This window comes from Dipodomys merriami, unplaced genomic scaffold, assembly GCF_024711535.1.
Source record: "Dipodomys merriami isolate MVZ:Mamm:240054 unplaced genomic scaffold, mDipMer1.0.p SCAF_21, whole genome shotgun sequence".
NCBI lineage: Eukaryota > Metazoa > Chordata > Mammalia > Rodentia > Heteromyidae > Dipodomys > Dipodomys merriami.
In genome coordinates this window covers 31,889,409-31,903,491 of record NW_027203493.1, presented here as the reverse complement: position 1 = coordinate 31,903,491, position 14,083 = coordinate 31,889,409, and the positions used below count along the sequence as shown (strand labels likewise).

The following is a 14,083-nucleotide window of genomic DNA, read 5'->3' as shown; positions in this document are numbered from 1 at the left end:
TTATATGAGATTAGGTCTCACTTCCCACATATAAGATCTTTCTACACAGGTACACTCCTGGACCTCCATCCCCCTATTTGAGGCTTCTGCCTGTAGCTGTTGATGAGAGGCATGTGGCACTACATTCAGCTTCTGCAGGCAAAATGGAGTTTTATGGACTTTTCTGATTATGGCCTGGAACCACATCCTAATCTCAGCCTCCTACACAGCGGGATGACAAGTATGAGTTACCGTGCCAGCTATTGATTGAGAAGGGGGCTTGCATATAAGCCCCAGTGGCCTTGAATTAACGCTCTTCCCTACCCTAGCCTGCCAAGTAGCATGAGCCTTCCAAGTGGCATGAGCCACTGGAACCTGGTTTGATGTTTTAAAAAATCCCCCCAAGATATAAAATTATATTTGCTTTCCTAGAGAGAACTAAGAAAACTCTACTGAGTACTGATGGCTCATATCTATAATCCTAACTACCCAAGAGGCTGAGATCTGAGGATTGAAGTTTGAAGCCAGCCAGGACAGGAAAGTCCATGAGACTCTTATCTCCAATTAGCTACCAAAAGCCAGAAGCAGAACTGTGGCTCAAGTGGTACAATGCTAACCTTGAGTAAAAAAGATCAGAGACAGCGCCCAGGCCCTGAGTTCAAGTCCCAAAAGCAACACACACACACACACACACACACACACACACACACACACACACACACACACAATAGCATATTCACAGATTCACACACACACACACACACACACACACCAATAGCATATTCACAGATTCCCACCTAAAGTTTCTCAGATCTTTCTCTGATAAAGGGGAACATTAGGAGGCAGCTACCCCATTATTCTGTTGTAAATAGCTCTATAAACATGTGGAGTGAATCTTCTCCATTCTGTGGGGTGATTCTTTGGATTGCAATAACAACCTTCAGATCTTCTCAGTATCCATGGAATATTTAGGAATATAAACTTTCCTTTCTTGATCAGCAGCACCAGCTATAAGATGACATCGTTGCTAGTCATCTGGTACAGAAGACATAGAAATGGACAGATGATCACACAATAGTAATGTAGTGTGGGCTGGGACATAGTTTAGTTGTAAGATACTTGCCCAGCATGCTCAAGATCCTAGATTTCCATCCTCAGCACCAAAGAAGAAAGGACAAAAAAAGTAATAATAATACTGTGGCATGATTGAGGCAGTGGAAGAAGATGGGGGCCTCAGGAAGGTTCTTGGAGGAGACCAAGGGATAAAGGCCATGGGATCTAGCACGAAGGCATGATCCTTAAGCCACCTGGGCATGGCAGGTGTGTCTAATGCCAGGTGAGGAAATAGGTGCACCATGAGAGAAGAGTCTGTGGGTGTAACCAAGTGTTCAGAACCACACACATCATTACTGTTCACCTGACACATTCCATCATTTCCTCACTTAACCTTTGTGCTCTCTGATTAGCCCACTTGAAGACAAGCTCCATGGGGAGGGGGTGTGTCCTTGTCTACTGCCGAAAGTCAGTGTCCAGCATGGGATCTGATGCATAAAGGACTTCAATAAGCATGAGACTTACAAATGAAGGATCCTACTCAGAGAAGATAACAACTTGATTAAACTTACACAGCCCATAATTGCCAGATTATGGAGCCAAAATTTGAATCTCAGTCTAACTTATTCCACCCTACCTACCCTCAACTCCTGTGATGGTACAGTAAAACTGAAAGGGGGTTCACTATCAGGGGACCTGCAGTGGCCCCAAGAAGCGTTGGAGAGGTAGCAGCATGTGTGTGAGATCTGAAGTTCCTAGTAAGACTATCCATTTCCTGCCAGCCAGTACCACCATTATCTGTTATCTTTATCTTCTATTATCCATTATCTCCTATTATCTCCCACACTCTCCTCAAACTCCAGCTATGTGGGGGTCTGGGGAGTGGAGAGGGTTAAGATTTTACAGCTTAGGAGAACTGTTACTTTGCATTTAAATAGCACCATTTAAGAAAGCAACATTCCCAGGAACCTTATTTGCTTCTAATATGCTGAGCACCTTAAGGCACACTTACTTCCCATCCAGGTCATTTGGAGCTTCATTACTTAATAATTTGAAAGCTTTTTATGGAAATCAGTGGGTAAAGAGAGATGATGGAGTGAAATGTCATTATATTTAAGGACCCAGCAAAACAGGCTTGCCAGCTTGCTGGGTCAGAAGCTCCTTAGTGTAGAAGGAGAGAAGGAGATGTGGATGTGCAGATTCTCATTGCTTTTGAAACTGCCTTTATTTTTAAAGCTATTCCTTGCCTAACAAAGCCTCACAGATTTTGAAATTGTCAGTAAAGAACCCATCAGTGGCAGTCTTATGAATTCTACCCCTGCATCCCCTGAGCTCACCCTCCTGGTCACTGTCTAGATTCTCAGCCTATGGACCTTCTAGATCATTCTCCCCTTACCCCTCCTTAGTGGTCAGCCTCACACAATGCCAGCCTCCAAAGCCTTCACTTAGAGCTGTCCAATTGGGAAAACCATGGGAAAGACTTTGAAGTGTGGCCTCTTTCCTACCATGGTTCAAAATTCAAAAGATGCGTAAAGTTGTACAGTCTCTCCTATGTATGGTGGTACACTCCTGTAATCCCAGCACTCAGGAGACCAGGGCAGGAGAATTGCAAATTCCAGGCCAGCTTGGGCTACTGGATGAGAACCAATCTCAAAAACAAAGGATGGAAGAGTTGGGAAGGAATAGAAAGTTTCCCCTTTGCTGCCTAGATACTCTTTCCTTCCCCTGAGACTATTTATTTTTTCCAAGTATTTATTGAGATTAACTGACTACATATATTTCACAATACTGTGACCTAGCTATACTTAGCTAAAGTCACAAACGCCTTTTAAATCTTCATAAAGATAGTCATCATTATTTTAAGCTAAATAGCTTATGAACTCTATGACCTTTAACAATAAAACTATTTCTTATGAATCAGGAGATATGTGCACTTGCTTCCTTTTGCTTAGTATCAGCTGTTCCCTCTTTCTCTTTCATTCCCTCCCTCCCATCACTGCCCTTGAATTGCTTTGTTCACTTTTATCAGTGAGACAATTCATTTTTGTCAAGTTGTTTTTCATGTTTTTCTTTTGTTTGTTTTGCTGTCCTTTACCATTGGGGCTGTGCCCCATCCTTTGCCCCTCCTCTCCTTGCCCTTTTGTTGTTGTTGAGATAAGAGTCTGGCTAACTTTGGGCCAGGCTGGTTTCAAAATCAAAGTCCTCCTATTTCTCTCTCTTAAGTATCTGGAACTTGAGGTGTGAGCCCCATTTCTAGCTTGTTAAATTCTTAAATATCCTTCCAGAGATAGTCTCTGCAACTAGAAAAGCACACATGTTCTTTCCCCCACTACCATTTCCTTGCACAATGATAGGTAATTTTACAGTAGATTATCATACAAACTTTTACACTGTGCATTGTAAATTTAACATGGTTCTTTCAAAGTTGAAATCAAAGACCATATAGCACCGTAAAAGCAAAAAAAAAAAAAGATTCAAAAGTCTACGTGTGTGTGTGTGTGTGTGTGTGTGTGTGTGTGTGTGTGTGTGTGTGTGTGTGTAAGCTATGATCCCAACTATCTTGCAATTACCTACAAATGAATAATTGATGATAGCTGTTGGGTATCTGTTGTGGTAATATGAGCAATTCTTTCTGCTTTTTCCTTCTCGCTCTCCCTCTCATTTCCTAAAATATGGCCATGCTATCTTTGTAAATTCTGAAGACCTCATTTTAATTTGTAAAGTATTTTGATGGAGTGCTTTCCTGGCCTATTTCAGATGTATGAGCATCTATAACTTAAACTCCTTGACTAATCCTTGTATCACTGAAACCTTCCTCCATGACATTTAAGACCGAAACATCTCTCCCTGACCCAACCCTGGCCTTCCCTGTCCTCTTTTCCTGCTCTGTGTCCCCTGGAAAAGCAGTCAGCTCTGACACATTCCATGCTACAGTTCGGATTTGAGATGTCCCCTCTCCAAGGCCCACGTGCTGAAGGCTCCCAGCCTGTGGCACTACTGGGAGGTGTTGGAACCTTAAGGAGAAGGAGCCTACTGGAAGGAAGTTGGGCACATGGGAACCTCAGCCCCTTCCAATCTCATTTGCTTCTTGGGCACCATGAGATGAGCAGGCCTTCATCAACACTCCCTGCACCCTACCATCATGATGCACTGTGCGGCCACAGTCCCAAAGCAATAGTACAAGACAACCATAGACTCAGACCTCTAAACTGGGAACCCAGTATCCCTTTCCTCCTAATAGGTTGCTTGTCACTGGTATTTTGTTACAGTGACGGGAAGCTGAGCTACACACTGTGTAACTTTTCATTTGTTCCCATCTGCCTCCTGCTCTGGATGAGAGTGCCATGAGGACAAGGTGAGTGTCTCCTTCATTCTAGGATTGGTCTCTCTGTCTATCTGGCACAAATTAGGGATCAGTCAGTAATTCCTAGATGAATGAATCCTCACCGGCAGTTCCCAGCAGTGCCCAGAACCACGGCACCTGCAGCTGCCACACTCTACCTTCCCCTCCTGCAGTCCTCTCAATGCTGAAGGTGACCCCTCCTCGCACCCAGTCCAGCTCCCATCTGTCCTCATCGGTTTGAGGGGGCCCCATCCTCCCCATTATCCATCCCTCCTGTGCTGGGTTACACCCTTCAACACACAGACTTCCCAGCTAGCACATGCGCATCCTGCTACTGCCATTTTTCTTGACTTCGTTTTACGGAAAGAGCTGTGTGGGGGCTTGCTGGCGCCTGGTCACCTCTTCTTTCCTGAATTGCGGTCAGTGGTGGTTTCAGCAGTGACCAGTGGGCAGTGGTGGCTGCCGAGAGTGGGCAGGGAGATAGATGGAGGGAAGTCAGGACAGCATGGCAGCCGCACAGGACATCCTCTCTCTCTCTCTCTCTCTCTCTCTCTCTCTCTCTCTCTCTCTCTCTCTCTCTCTCTCTCTCTCTCTCTCTCTCTCTCTCTCTCTCTCTCTGGCCATCTCTTCTGAGCTGCTCCTCACTCCCCGTCCAGCTGTCCTGTGACTCTCTCCCCTACTTACCTACATGCTGATGACTAAGATTTCTGTTCCAGCTTGGACGTTTCCTGGACTCTAGCCTCCTAGATCCATCTGTCCGTGATCTCTCCCCCGGAGTCATCCTTGACCTCCCCAATCTACCTTTAACATACATGCATCTTGCATGTTACACCTCTACACACACACACACACACACACACACACACACACACACACACAGACCACCACCACCCACCCACGCTCTTCCCTGGTCTAGTATCTCCACAGGAGACGCTTCAGCGGCCTCCTGACCTACTGTAGTCTGCTCTGCCACAGCAGCCAGGAGGCCCCTTTTTAAAAAATATAAATGAGGCCACATCCCTCTTCTGCTCACAAGCCTTCCTCCACATCCCAGTCACAGCACTCTGAGAACCACAGCCTCTAAAACCCCCAGAGAGGGCAGCAAAGGCCAGAGGCTCCCTCTAGCTTGTCATTAACTAATGGTTTCATAAATTAATTCATTATCCATCCCTGAAACAGTTCCTGCATACTTTCTGCAGGCCAGGCCAGTGCTGGGGAACAGGGAGGAAGGTGGCGTCCCTGCTCTCCTGCTGGCTTTAGACACAGGATTGGTCCTGGCTGGAGGGTGGAGCTGGGGAATTAGAACAAGGAGCACTAAACCCTCTGCCTTTTGGATCACAAAAGTCCCCCATGGTGGAGTCAGGGCTCTGAAATGGACCCTAAGGCACCCTTACTACCCTTAGGGCTTTGAGCACCAACCACCTTTCCCTGGATTCCTGGCTGGACTTCCTGGCAGCCACTCCTGTTTGAAAGCAGGCAGCCCCTCTTAGCATGTCCTCTCCCATGAAGCTCTCTTTTGCTTCTCAGCTCTGTTCCTGGCCTGGCACTAAGGTTTTTCCTAATGATAGAGATAGAAGATTGTGGGGAGAAGGGGCTGGTAGCACACAGTAAGGACATAGATGCTGCATGCCACTGGCCTCTCTAGACTCAGAAGAGAAACCAACTATCATGAACATTAGGCAGGACATAATTTAAAAAATGATACAAGTCCTGAAAACAAAGCCAAAAGATAAGCTAAATCAATGCCTGTGTGAAGGATGGAAGGTGCTGGACCTCAGAGCCACCCACCCACCAGGAATAACTGAGTCTAGAAAGGTAGTGGGGTGCACCAGGGCACCTCTGGGAGCCTTTCCTGTCCAACCTCACAAATGCCAGTCCTTCTTCAAAACCATCTTGGGAAAATGGTGATCTACAAGCATTATGCCATGTTCCCATGGGAATTACAGGCTGTGTCTGAGAAGAAATAAAAAGAAATTGAATTGGAAATGCTTCTGTGCAAACACATCATCTTCTTGTGGCTCTCTTAATGGGCTTCAGCTACTTTTCTGGCTTTGAAATAGCCGATCAGACAGCAGCTCATGATGGCGGCTGCTTTCCTAGGGGATGAGGCATAGAATTGGCACTTAAAGACCAGTGGGCTTGCTGGGGTGTCCCCCTGAGGACCACTCAGAACCTACCGTTCCCAAAGTGGCTTCTGTGTGCCGTCCCTCTTTCTCCTGCCCAGTGGGGCTGCTCTCTCACCTGCTCCTCCAGTGCTATCAGGTAGGACCCCGGTCAATTTGTACCACACAGCCTCAGCTCCATCCTAGGCTGGTGTGGTATAGGTAGACCTGGACTCAGGAGGACACCAAGCCCATCCTAATCCCAGCAGCGCATTCATTCACTGATTATGATCCCAGCACAGACCTGAACATTGACAGTGAGCCAGACAAAAACCCTTGCCCTCCCAGAGCTCCATCCTGGCAGAGAAAAAAGATGATCAAACAGTAAAGAAGCAAAATGCACGTGGGAAAATTGAACAGTGACAACTGTTAGGGAGAAAAGATATTCAACTAAAGGGCTGCAAGTGCAGGGTTGAAGGGGGAGCAAGAACATCTGTGGACATTCGAGACCGCACTGAGAAGGTGATGTTTATGCAAAGCCTTGGAGGAGGCAAAGGACTCGGGCTCTAAGATCTAGGAGAACAGAATTCCAGGTGCAGGAAATAGAAGATAGCGCGTCCTCAGCAAGGGGCAAGGGGTCTGGCATGCTGAAGCAAAGTGAGCACAGGGAAGAGTAACAGTCTGGTCAGTGAGGTCATGAGAAGGAGGGGCAGAGCATGAAGGGCCTTCAAAGGCATCGCAAGGTCCCCATCTTCTGTAAGATGCAAGGCCAGTGGATGATGGTGATTAGAGGAACAGGATGATGAGTGTGCATACCACATGAACATTCCTATAACGTAATACCTGAGGTGTTTAGATTAATAGGAAAAAAAGAAGGTTTATTTGGCTCACCATTTGGGAGGTGCAAGATTCAGGGTTAGGTGTAAACTTCCTGTTCTGAATTTTTGTCATGTTCATAATGATGCCTCTGTGGTTCTGGGAAAGACCCTCAGCCACCACAGCATGGTGGCTGGCAGTGGAGGGAGCACACGTAAGAGCAAGCCATCCCATCGCTATGCAGGAAGCCGGAGAGAGACCAGGCAGGCCTTGCTCAGACAACTCTCTCAAGGAATAACCATGGTCCGGTGAGAAATTCCTTAATCCCTTTAAAGAGCATCCCCATTTTCCTATGGACCTCCTCACTGAGCCCCTTATTCCTAAAGTCCACAGCATCCCCTAACAGCAGTGTCAGGAGACACTTCACTCACAGCCAAACCCTAGAAGAAGGTGAGGGAGCAGAGAGACCTTCTAGGAAGCAATGGTGTTCATCCAGGGGTTGGAAGGTGAAAATATTCTCGAAGTGGAGCCAACTAGATTGGTGTTAGAGTGTTCAGAACACTGTCATCAACATGGAGGGGGGCGGGCACGGTGGGAAGAATGAGGCATATTAGATTTGGAAGGGAAAACAGAGTTTGGTTTCAAAGACCCTAATTAGATATGCAGATGCCGGTGTTGGGCAGTTGGTATGCAAGTCTGGAGTTCAGAGTGGGGTTGGATAGAAGATTAAAATCTAGGGATCATCAGCTTCTGTATAATTAAGGCACAGAGCTAGACAAAATCACCAAGGAAGTATGGATAGAAAAGAGGACCAAACACTTAAGCTCAAGGGCACAAAAGAGGAGAACCAGAAGGAATGGGAAATGAAGAGGCAACAAGCCCAGAGCCAAATGGAGAGTGTGAAGAAAGAGGGGGGGGGGTGATGGCTCTGCCCTGTGTCACAGAGAAGTTAGGGAAGCTGAGGATGGTGCCCACTCATTGGCCTTGGTACACAGAGATCATTGGTGACCTCAGCAAGGGTGGCTTCAGAAGAGAGGCGAATCCTCACCTGAGAACCAGGGACCATGCACTTGCCTACCTGAGAGGGACACAGGACAGACCACAGGAGACCATGGGCAAACTGTAAAGTGCCACCAGACATGAGTTGTCTGGTTTTATTTATGATCCAATAAACACAGAGCCTGCTGAAATGATGGGAGGCTACCGTTGGGCACAATTGATTTTAAAGATGCTTGCAGCCCTGTTATCACCCCATAAAATGGCTCATTTCCTGTGCTCATCAAAGGACACTAGCAAGGGATGCGAAAGTTACCTTCAGAGTTAGAAGTCAGTGGGTGATCAGTGGGAATTCTGGGAAAGCTGAAGCAGATAACAGAGCCAAACAGTGCTCATTGAACTTTGCAAGCAAGATTCCAGGTATCTCAAAGCAGAGGCTCCGAGTTGGCCAAAGCTCTTGCTGACACATGAACAAAGTGGGAGAAGAAGTTGAGGAGGATGGAAGGGAAGAAGGTCAACAAAGTGGAAAGGGGGTAAGTTTCAGGGTCAGACATCCTTGTTTTGGAATCTAGTATCATGAGTTTCTTCATGACCATCTTGTATTAACTGACTGCAAGACTATAGGTCTTAGCATGAGGAAGCAGCTTATAGCTACTGATAGGGAGATTAAGTCAAAGTTCAAGAGCCTGGAAGGTAAAGGAACAGAGAAGGAGCTGAGGCCAGATGGAGACAAGGTGACCGACTCAGCCAGGAGCTTTGGTTGCAGGTATGGCTGAGATGCCTGGAGCTTGCTCTTGGTTGGAGCTTTGCTCTGGATACCATGGGAGGAGGAACCTACCTATACTCACATTCACATTCTTCCTCTCTGTCCAGACCTGCAGCTCCTGATGCTCACGACATTTCTACCTCAAGCCTGTCCCTACAATCTGACCACAGCCCAAGCCTGTTTGGAGCTGTGCTTTCCCTGGTGTCGTCCTCCTAGCCATGAGTTCTGAGTACAGCTGTCATATCTTCCAACATGTTTACCTAAAGCAAATGGAAGATGGACATGTGTGACCTGGAGTTTCTTTGGAGTTTTTCATTTTAATTGGCATATCTTTGGAGAAGCACTAATGTCATCCAAACAAGGCGTGTACTATAAATGCCTTGAAATACTTGGTTTGCAAAGGGTCCTGTGGGAAATGTAAAAGGGCTCTAAGGATCCTTGAAAGATCCTGTCTGTGCCTTTGAGACTTGTTAAAACAAGCCTTCATTTAAATCTGATGTGTGGATTGCTTACTCTGAATTTAAGTCCTCCGTTCTTCAGGATGTGAACACCAGTGCCCCAGTGACGCCATCCTAGCCCCCTTGATAGCTTAATACTCCCCATGGGATGTTCCCAGAGACTCAGAGCTGCCAAGGGGAGGAAGCTCTCCTAGCTTTGTGGGCTCATCAGCAACAGTCCTCAGACAGTGCCACTCTAATACCCACTCTGTGCAAAGGTACTTATGAATAGAATGGTGGCTAATATTCACAGAGTACTACCTGTGTGCCACGCACTGCACTGGCATGTCATTTAGTGCCTGTAACGACTGCATGCTGAGAATTGGTTTCAACCCCACTTCATGGAGGAGAAAACTAAGGTGTATAGAGACTTCCCAAAGGATACAATCGGTTAATGGTGCAATCAGGACTTGAGCTCAGGTTGGATTCCACAGTTTCTATTCTCAACACAGTTACTTTCCCTCCTACTGTACTAATAAACAGAAACAATGGCTGGATAGTATGCAGTGTGCACAAAGCTAGGCGGACACAGGCATATCTACACTCCCAATGGGAGTGCATGAAGGAACCTGCTACATTTTAAGTTTCTTCATCTTTTGAACACATTTGGCAATCAGCAACATAGGACCCATTTTTAAAATTTTCTTTTCTTTTCTTGTATTTTCTTTCTCTTTTTTTTTTTTTTTTTTGTTGTTGTTGTTGGTTGTGGGACTTGAACTCCGGGCCTGGGTGCTATACCTGAGCTCTTCAGCTCAAGGCTAGCACTCTACTACTTAAGCCACAGTACCACTTCCAGTTTTCTGGTAGTTTATGGGAGATAAGAGTTTCACAGACTTTCCTGCCCAGGCTGGCTTTGAACTGCAATCCTCAGTTCTCAGCCTCCTGAGTAGCTAGGATTATAGGCGTGAGCAACTGGCACCCAGCCTGACATAGGACCCTTATGTGAACAAAAAAATACGTACACTCTGCTGGGTATGGTGGCTCATGTTTGTAATGCCAGCACTACGGAGATTGAGGCAGGAAGATCATGAGTTTGAGGCCAGCCTGGAATTTATAGACGCCCTGTCCAGAGAGAGTGGGGGAGGGAGGGAGGATAATAAAAGGAGAGCAGAGGGGAAAGGTAGAGCGAGTAGGGGGAAGGGAAAGTAATTTTACTGAGGTCCCATGTTTAGTTGACTATTTGGATATAGCCATGAATAAGCTAAACCCTTTCCAATCCTGTAGACCTTAAGGCCATAGCAGAAAATACTGATGTTTCAAGAAATATTTAGGATTTAGGGTTTTAGGCTTATTTGTTTTGAGAGGCCTCTCTGTGTAGCCCCAGCCTCCTGAGTGCTGGGATTACAGGTATGTCAGGTATGTGCCATCTTGGCCCACATATATATATAGGTATATTTATATATATATTTAAATTTATTTATCATTTATGCGATACTGGAGTTTGAACTCAGGGCCTTGCTCTCTGTAGGCTCTATGAGCCATTCCACCAGTTCCTGTTTACATTGTTTTTGTTTGTTTATTATAAGGGTGATGTACAGAAGGATTACAGTTACATTAGTAAGGTAATGAGTACATTTCTTGTCAAATATTGTTAGCTCCTCCCTTGCTTTCTGTTACTTTCCCTCCACATTGGCTGTTTGAAGAACGAGGTTTTGCTGTATGTCTGGGTGGGCTGGACTGCAATCCATTGTGTGTTCCTCTTTGTCACTGAGATGATAAGCCTCAAGTCTGGCAAACTTTGCCTGAGCTGGCCTCCAGCTTCATTGCCTCCTCAGTAGTTAGGATTATATGCTTGAGCCACTGCACCTGGCTAAATATTTTACTTTTCAGGTAAATGTTCCAGAATATTCTTTAACACAAAAAGGAACAGATCACAAACAGGAACAGATACTGTGAAATTCCTAAATCAGACAAGGTATAGCAAGAATGTGTAATCCTCACAGAAGGACCAACCATCCTAGGAGCTAAATCTAAAAATACAGATGGAATTTCATCACTGTAAATAAATACTAATGGAGGGCCCGAACTATTGTTGTTGACTTATATACTGAAAAGTAAAATCAATATGTCATTAGCTGGGCCCTAGAAACCAAGATTTAATTGTAAAGCAAGGGGAATCTGTAGGACCTGCTATCTTGGTGGCCACCTCAACTACACCCACATTGATTTTTTGTGTGTGAAAAATTTCTTCAAGGGCAAAAGAAATGTCAGCAAGAGTATCTCATTACTTGAATCACCTTAGATTTTATTTTTATGTCTTGACCTAGCCTGCCATAATTTGAAGATTTCCAGCACTAAAAAAAAAAATTCAAAAAAGGGATGCTATGTCCTGATATTTATATCCGATATAAATATCAATCATGTATATCATATGTATTATTATACATATAGTCTATAGTACATAATAATGGAAAACCTCCCATGATATATGATATTAAGGACAATATTAACATTAAAATCATAGTGTAGAACAAAGCATTCAGTATGATGTTATTTTTGTAAGAGAAGCTACGTACAGTGCATGTGTGGTAGCCTATGTATTGTAAGATATCTGGGATGATGTAGCAAATGGTAAAAATCTAGAAAAAGAGAAGGAGGCAGAAGGCAAGGTAGATGTTGATGTAGAATGTGTTGAGCGCCATGACTTCATGGTAAACAGCTTTTCTACAGATTCATTAGTGGGGTTTTTTTCCTGCAGATCTATGAATGCTGGGCAGTCTGTCTTCAAAGATTCCTTCCTTCTACCAAAAGCAGACACCCCAAGGAGCTTTCCTGTAGGAAGAAGCTTTAGACTCTTGCCCTTGCCCTGTGGCCTGGCCTCTGCCCTTCCCTCCCCAGGACCACATGCAAGAGATTCAGGACAAGCTCAATCTGACTGAGCTCCCTTCCTCTCAGGAGCCACCACTAAATGACCCCTCGCCTGGTGGCAGCCAAGGTGGTCTGGACAAGAAGGCCATTTTATAATCTTTGGGCCAGAGCCTAGAAAACACCTCAGCTCTCTTTCCTTCCAGTTTCCTCAGGGCTCTGGGGAGAAGCTTACCAATTCATCCTATTGACCAGGCACAGCTCTGAGGACTGGAGCATAGCTGTGAGCCTGCCAACAAAGTCTGTGCCCCCTGGAACTCGGGGATCTGTTCAGTTGGCAGTGACTCTCTTCCTTCACCAGCTGGTGATATTCTCGAGTTTGGGATGCACTATGGCCAAGGTGTCAGAGCTCTTCCTGGCCCGGGCCAGGGGAAGGGGAGATCCAAGACCAGTGGCCTCCATCTGAGGAGAGCACTGCCAAAGCCGAATCTAGAGCCTTGCAAAGATCACGACACCCTTGACCCCATGTTTAAATAGAAGTAAAACCCACCACACCACGAAGTAAATTAAAACAACATCAACAAAGTTCTGGGGGTTTTTTCCCCATGTTGACCCCTTAATGCTTTCCTTCAAAAAGCTAATTATCAACTCTGACTCAAAACAAAACAAAACAAAACAAAACAAAACTTGATTCCACCCCATCATGCTTTAATAGTGCTATTTACATATGACCCAAACATAGCAAAGCAGATCATCATGAGAGGAGCAATATACATACTGAGTGCTCCTCTTTGTCAACTTGATTGGGTCTCTACAGCAGGAGTCCCAGGGTGACAATCCTTGCATTTCCACTTCTGGCCGCACTGTAGCATCTACTCCCCCCTTCCCCCCCCCCCCGGCCTGGACACAGAGCACAGGACTCAGCCTTTCAGGCTAGACAATATATGGAAGTCTGACCAACCATGATGCAGTCCAGCTCTGGCTCCAAGGGAAAGGCTGAGTGGGAGAGAAGCAAAATTGTGGCTTGTGGGTCCCTCAGTGTCCCAGCACCATCAGGCACTCTATACCCAGTGCCACCTCTGGGTGTTTTACCCACCCAGGGGGGTAAACAATGCCACCATGCTAAGTCCATCTTGTTCCCAAGAGCCCAGCTCTCTTCACTGAACGTCTATGATTTTTTTTTCAGAGTGACGAGGTCCTCACTGTCATCAAAGCCAAAGCCCAGTGGCCAGCCTGGCAGCCTCTCAATGTGTAAGTAGCACAGACCCTGGCCCTGCCCTAACCTTGCCATGGGAGCCACTTACGTAAGGGCTGCATCGAAGCAGTGGTGTCATTAGAGTCAGTAATGGCTCTCAGGTGAACAGGTAAGTGATAAGTGAGGTTTTGCCCATGTGAAGTCCAGGGTTTGTTTGGTCTTTTTTCATTTTTGGTACTGGGGATCAAACCCAGGACGTTGCACTTGCTAGGCAAGCGCTTTGCCACTGAGCTACCTTCCCAGCCCAAACAAACTTTGTTTTTTTTTTATTTTATATATATATATATATATATATATATATATATATATATATATATATATATATATATATATACACACACACGCCAGCTCTGGGCTTGATCTCAGGGCCTAGGCACTGTACCACTTGAGCCACAGCACCACTACAGCCCATGTTTTTGGTTCTTTTTTTTTTGGGGGGGGGGTCAGTCAGGGGCTTGAACTCTGTCCTTG

At 45.7% G+C, this 14,083-nt stretch overlaps 1 protein-coding gene across 1 annotated transcript in view; it reads left to right on the top strand.

The window, feature by feature from the left end:
- The window catches only part of LOC138834095 (spondin-1), a 270,957-nt gene that overhangs the window by 234,859 nt on the left and 22,015 nt on the right, over nt 1–14,083 (top strand). Inside the window, exon 7 of the mRNA XM_070032849.1 lies at nt 13,544–13,608. Coding sequence (XP_069888950.1) covers nt 13,544–13,608 — 65 coding nt within the window. The remainder of the gene's footprint in view (nt 1–13,543; nt 13,609–14,083) is intronic.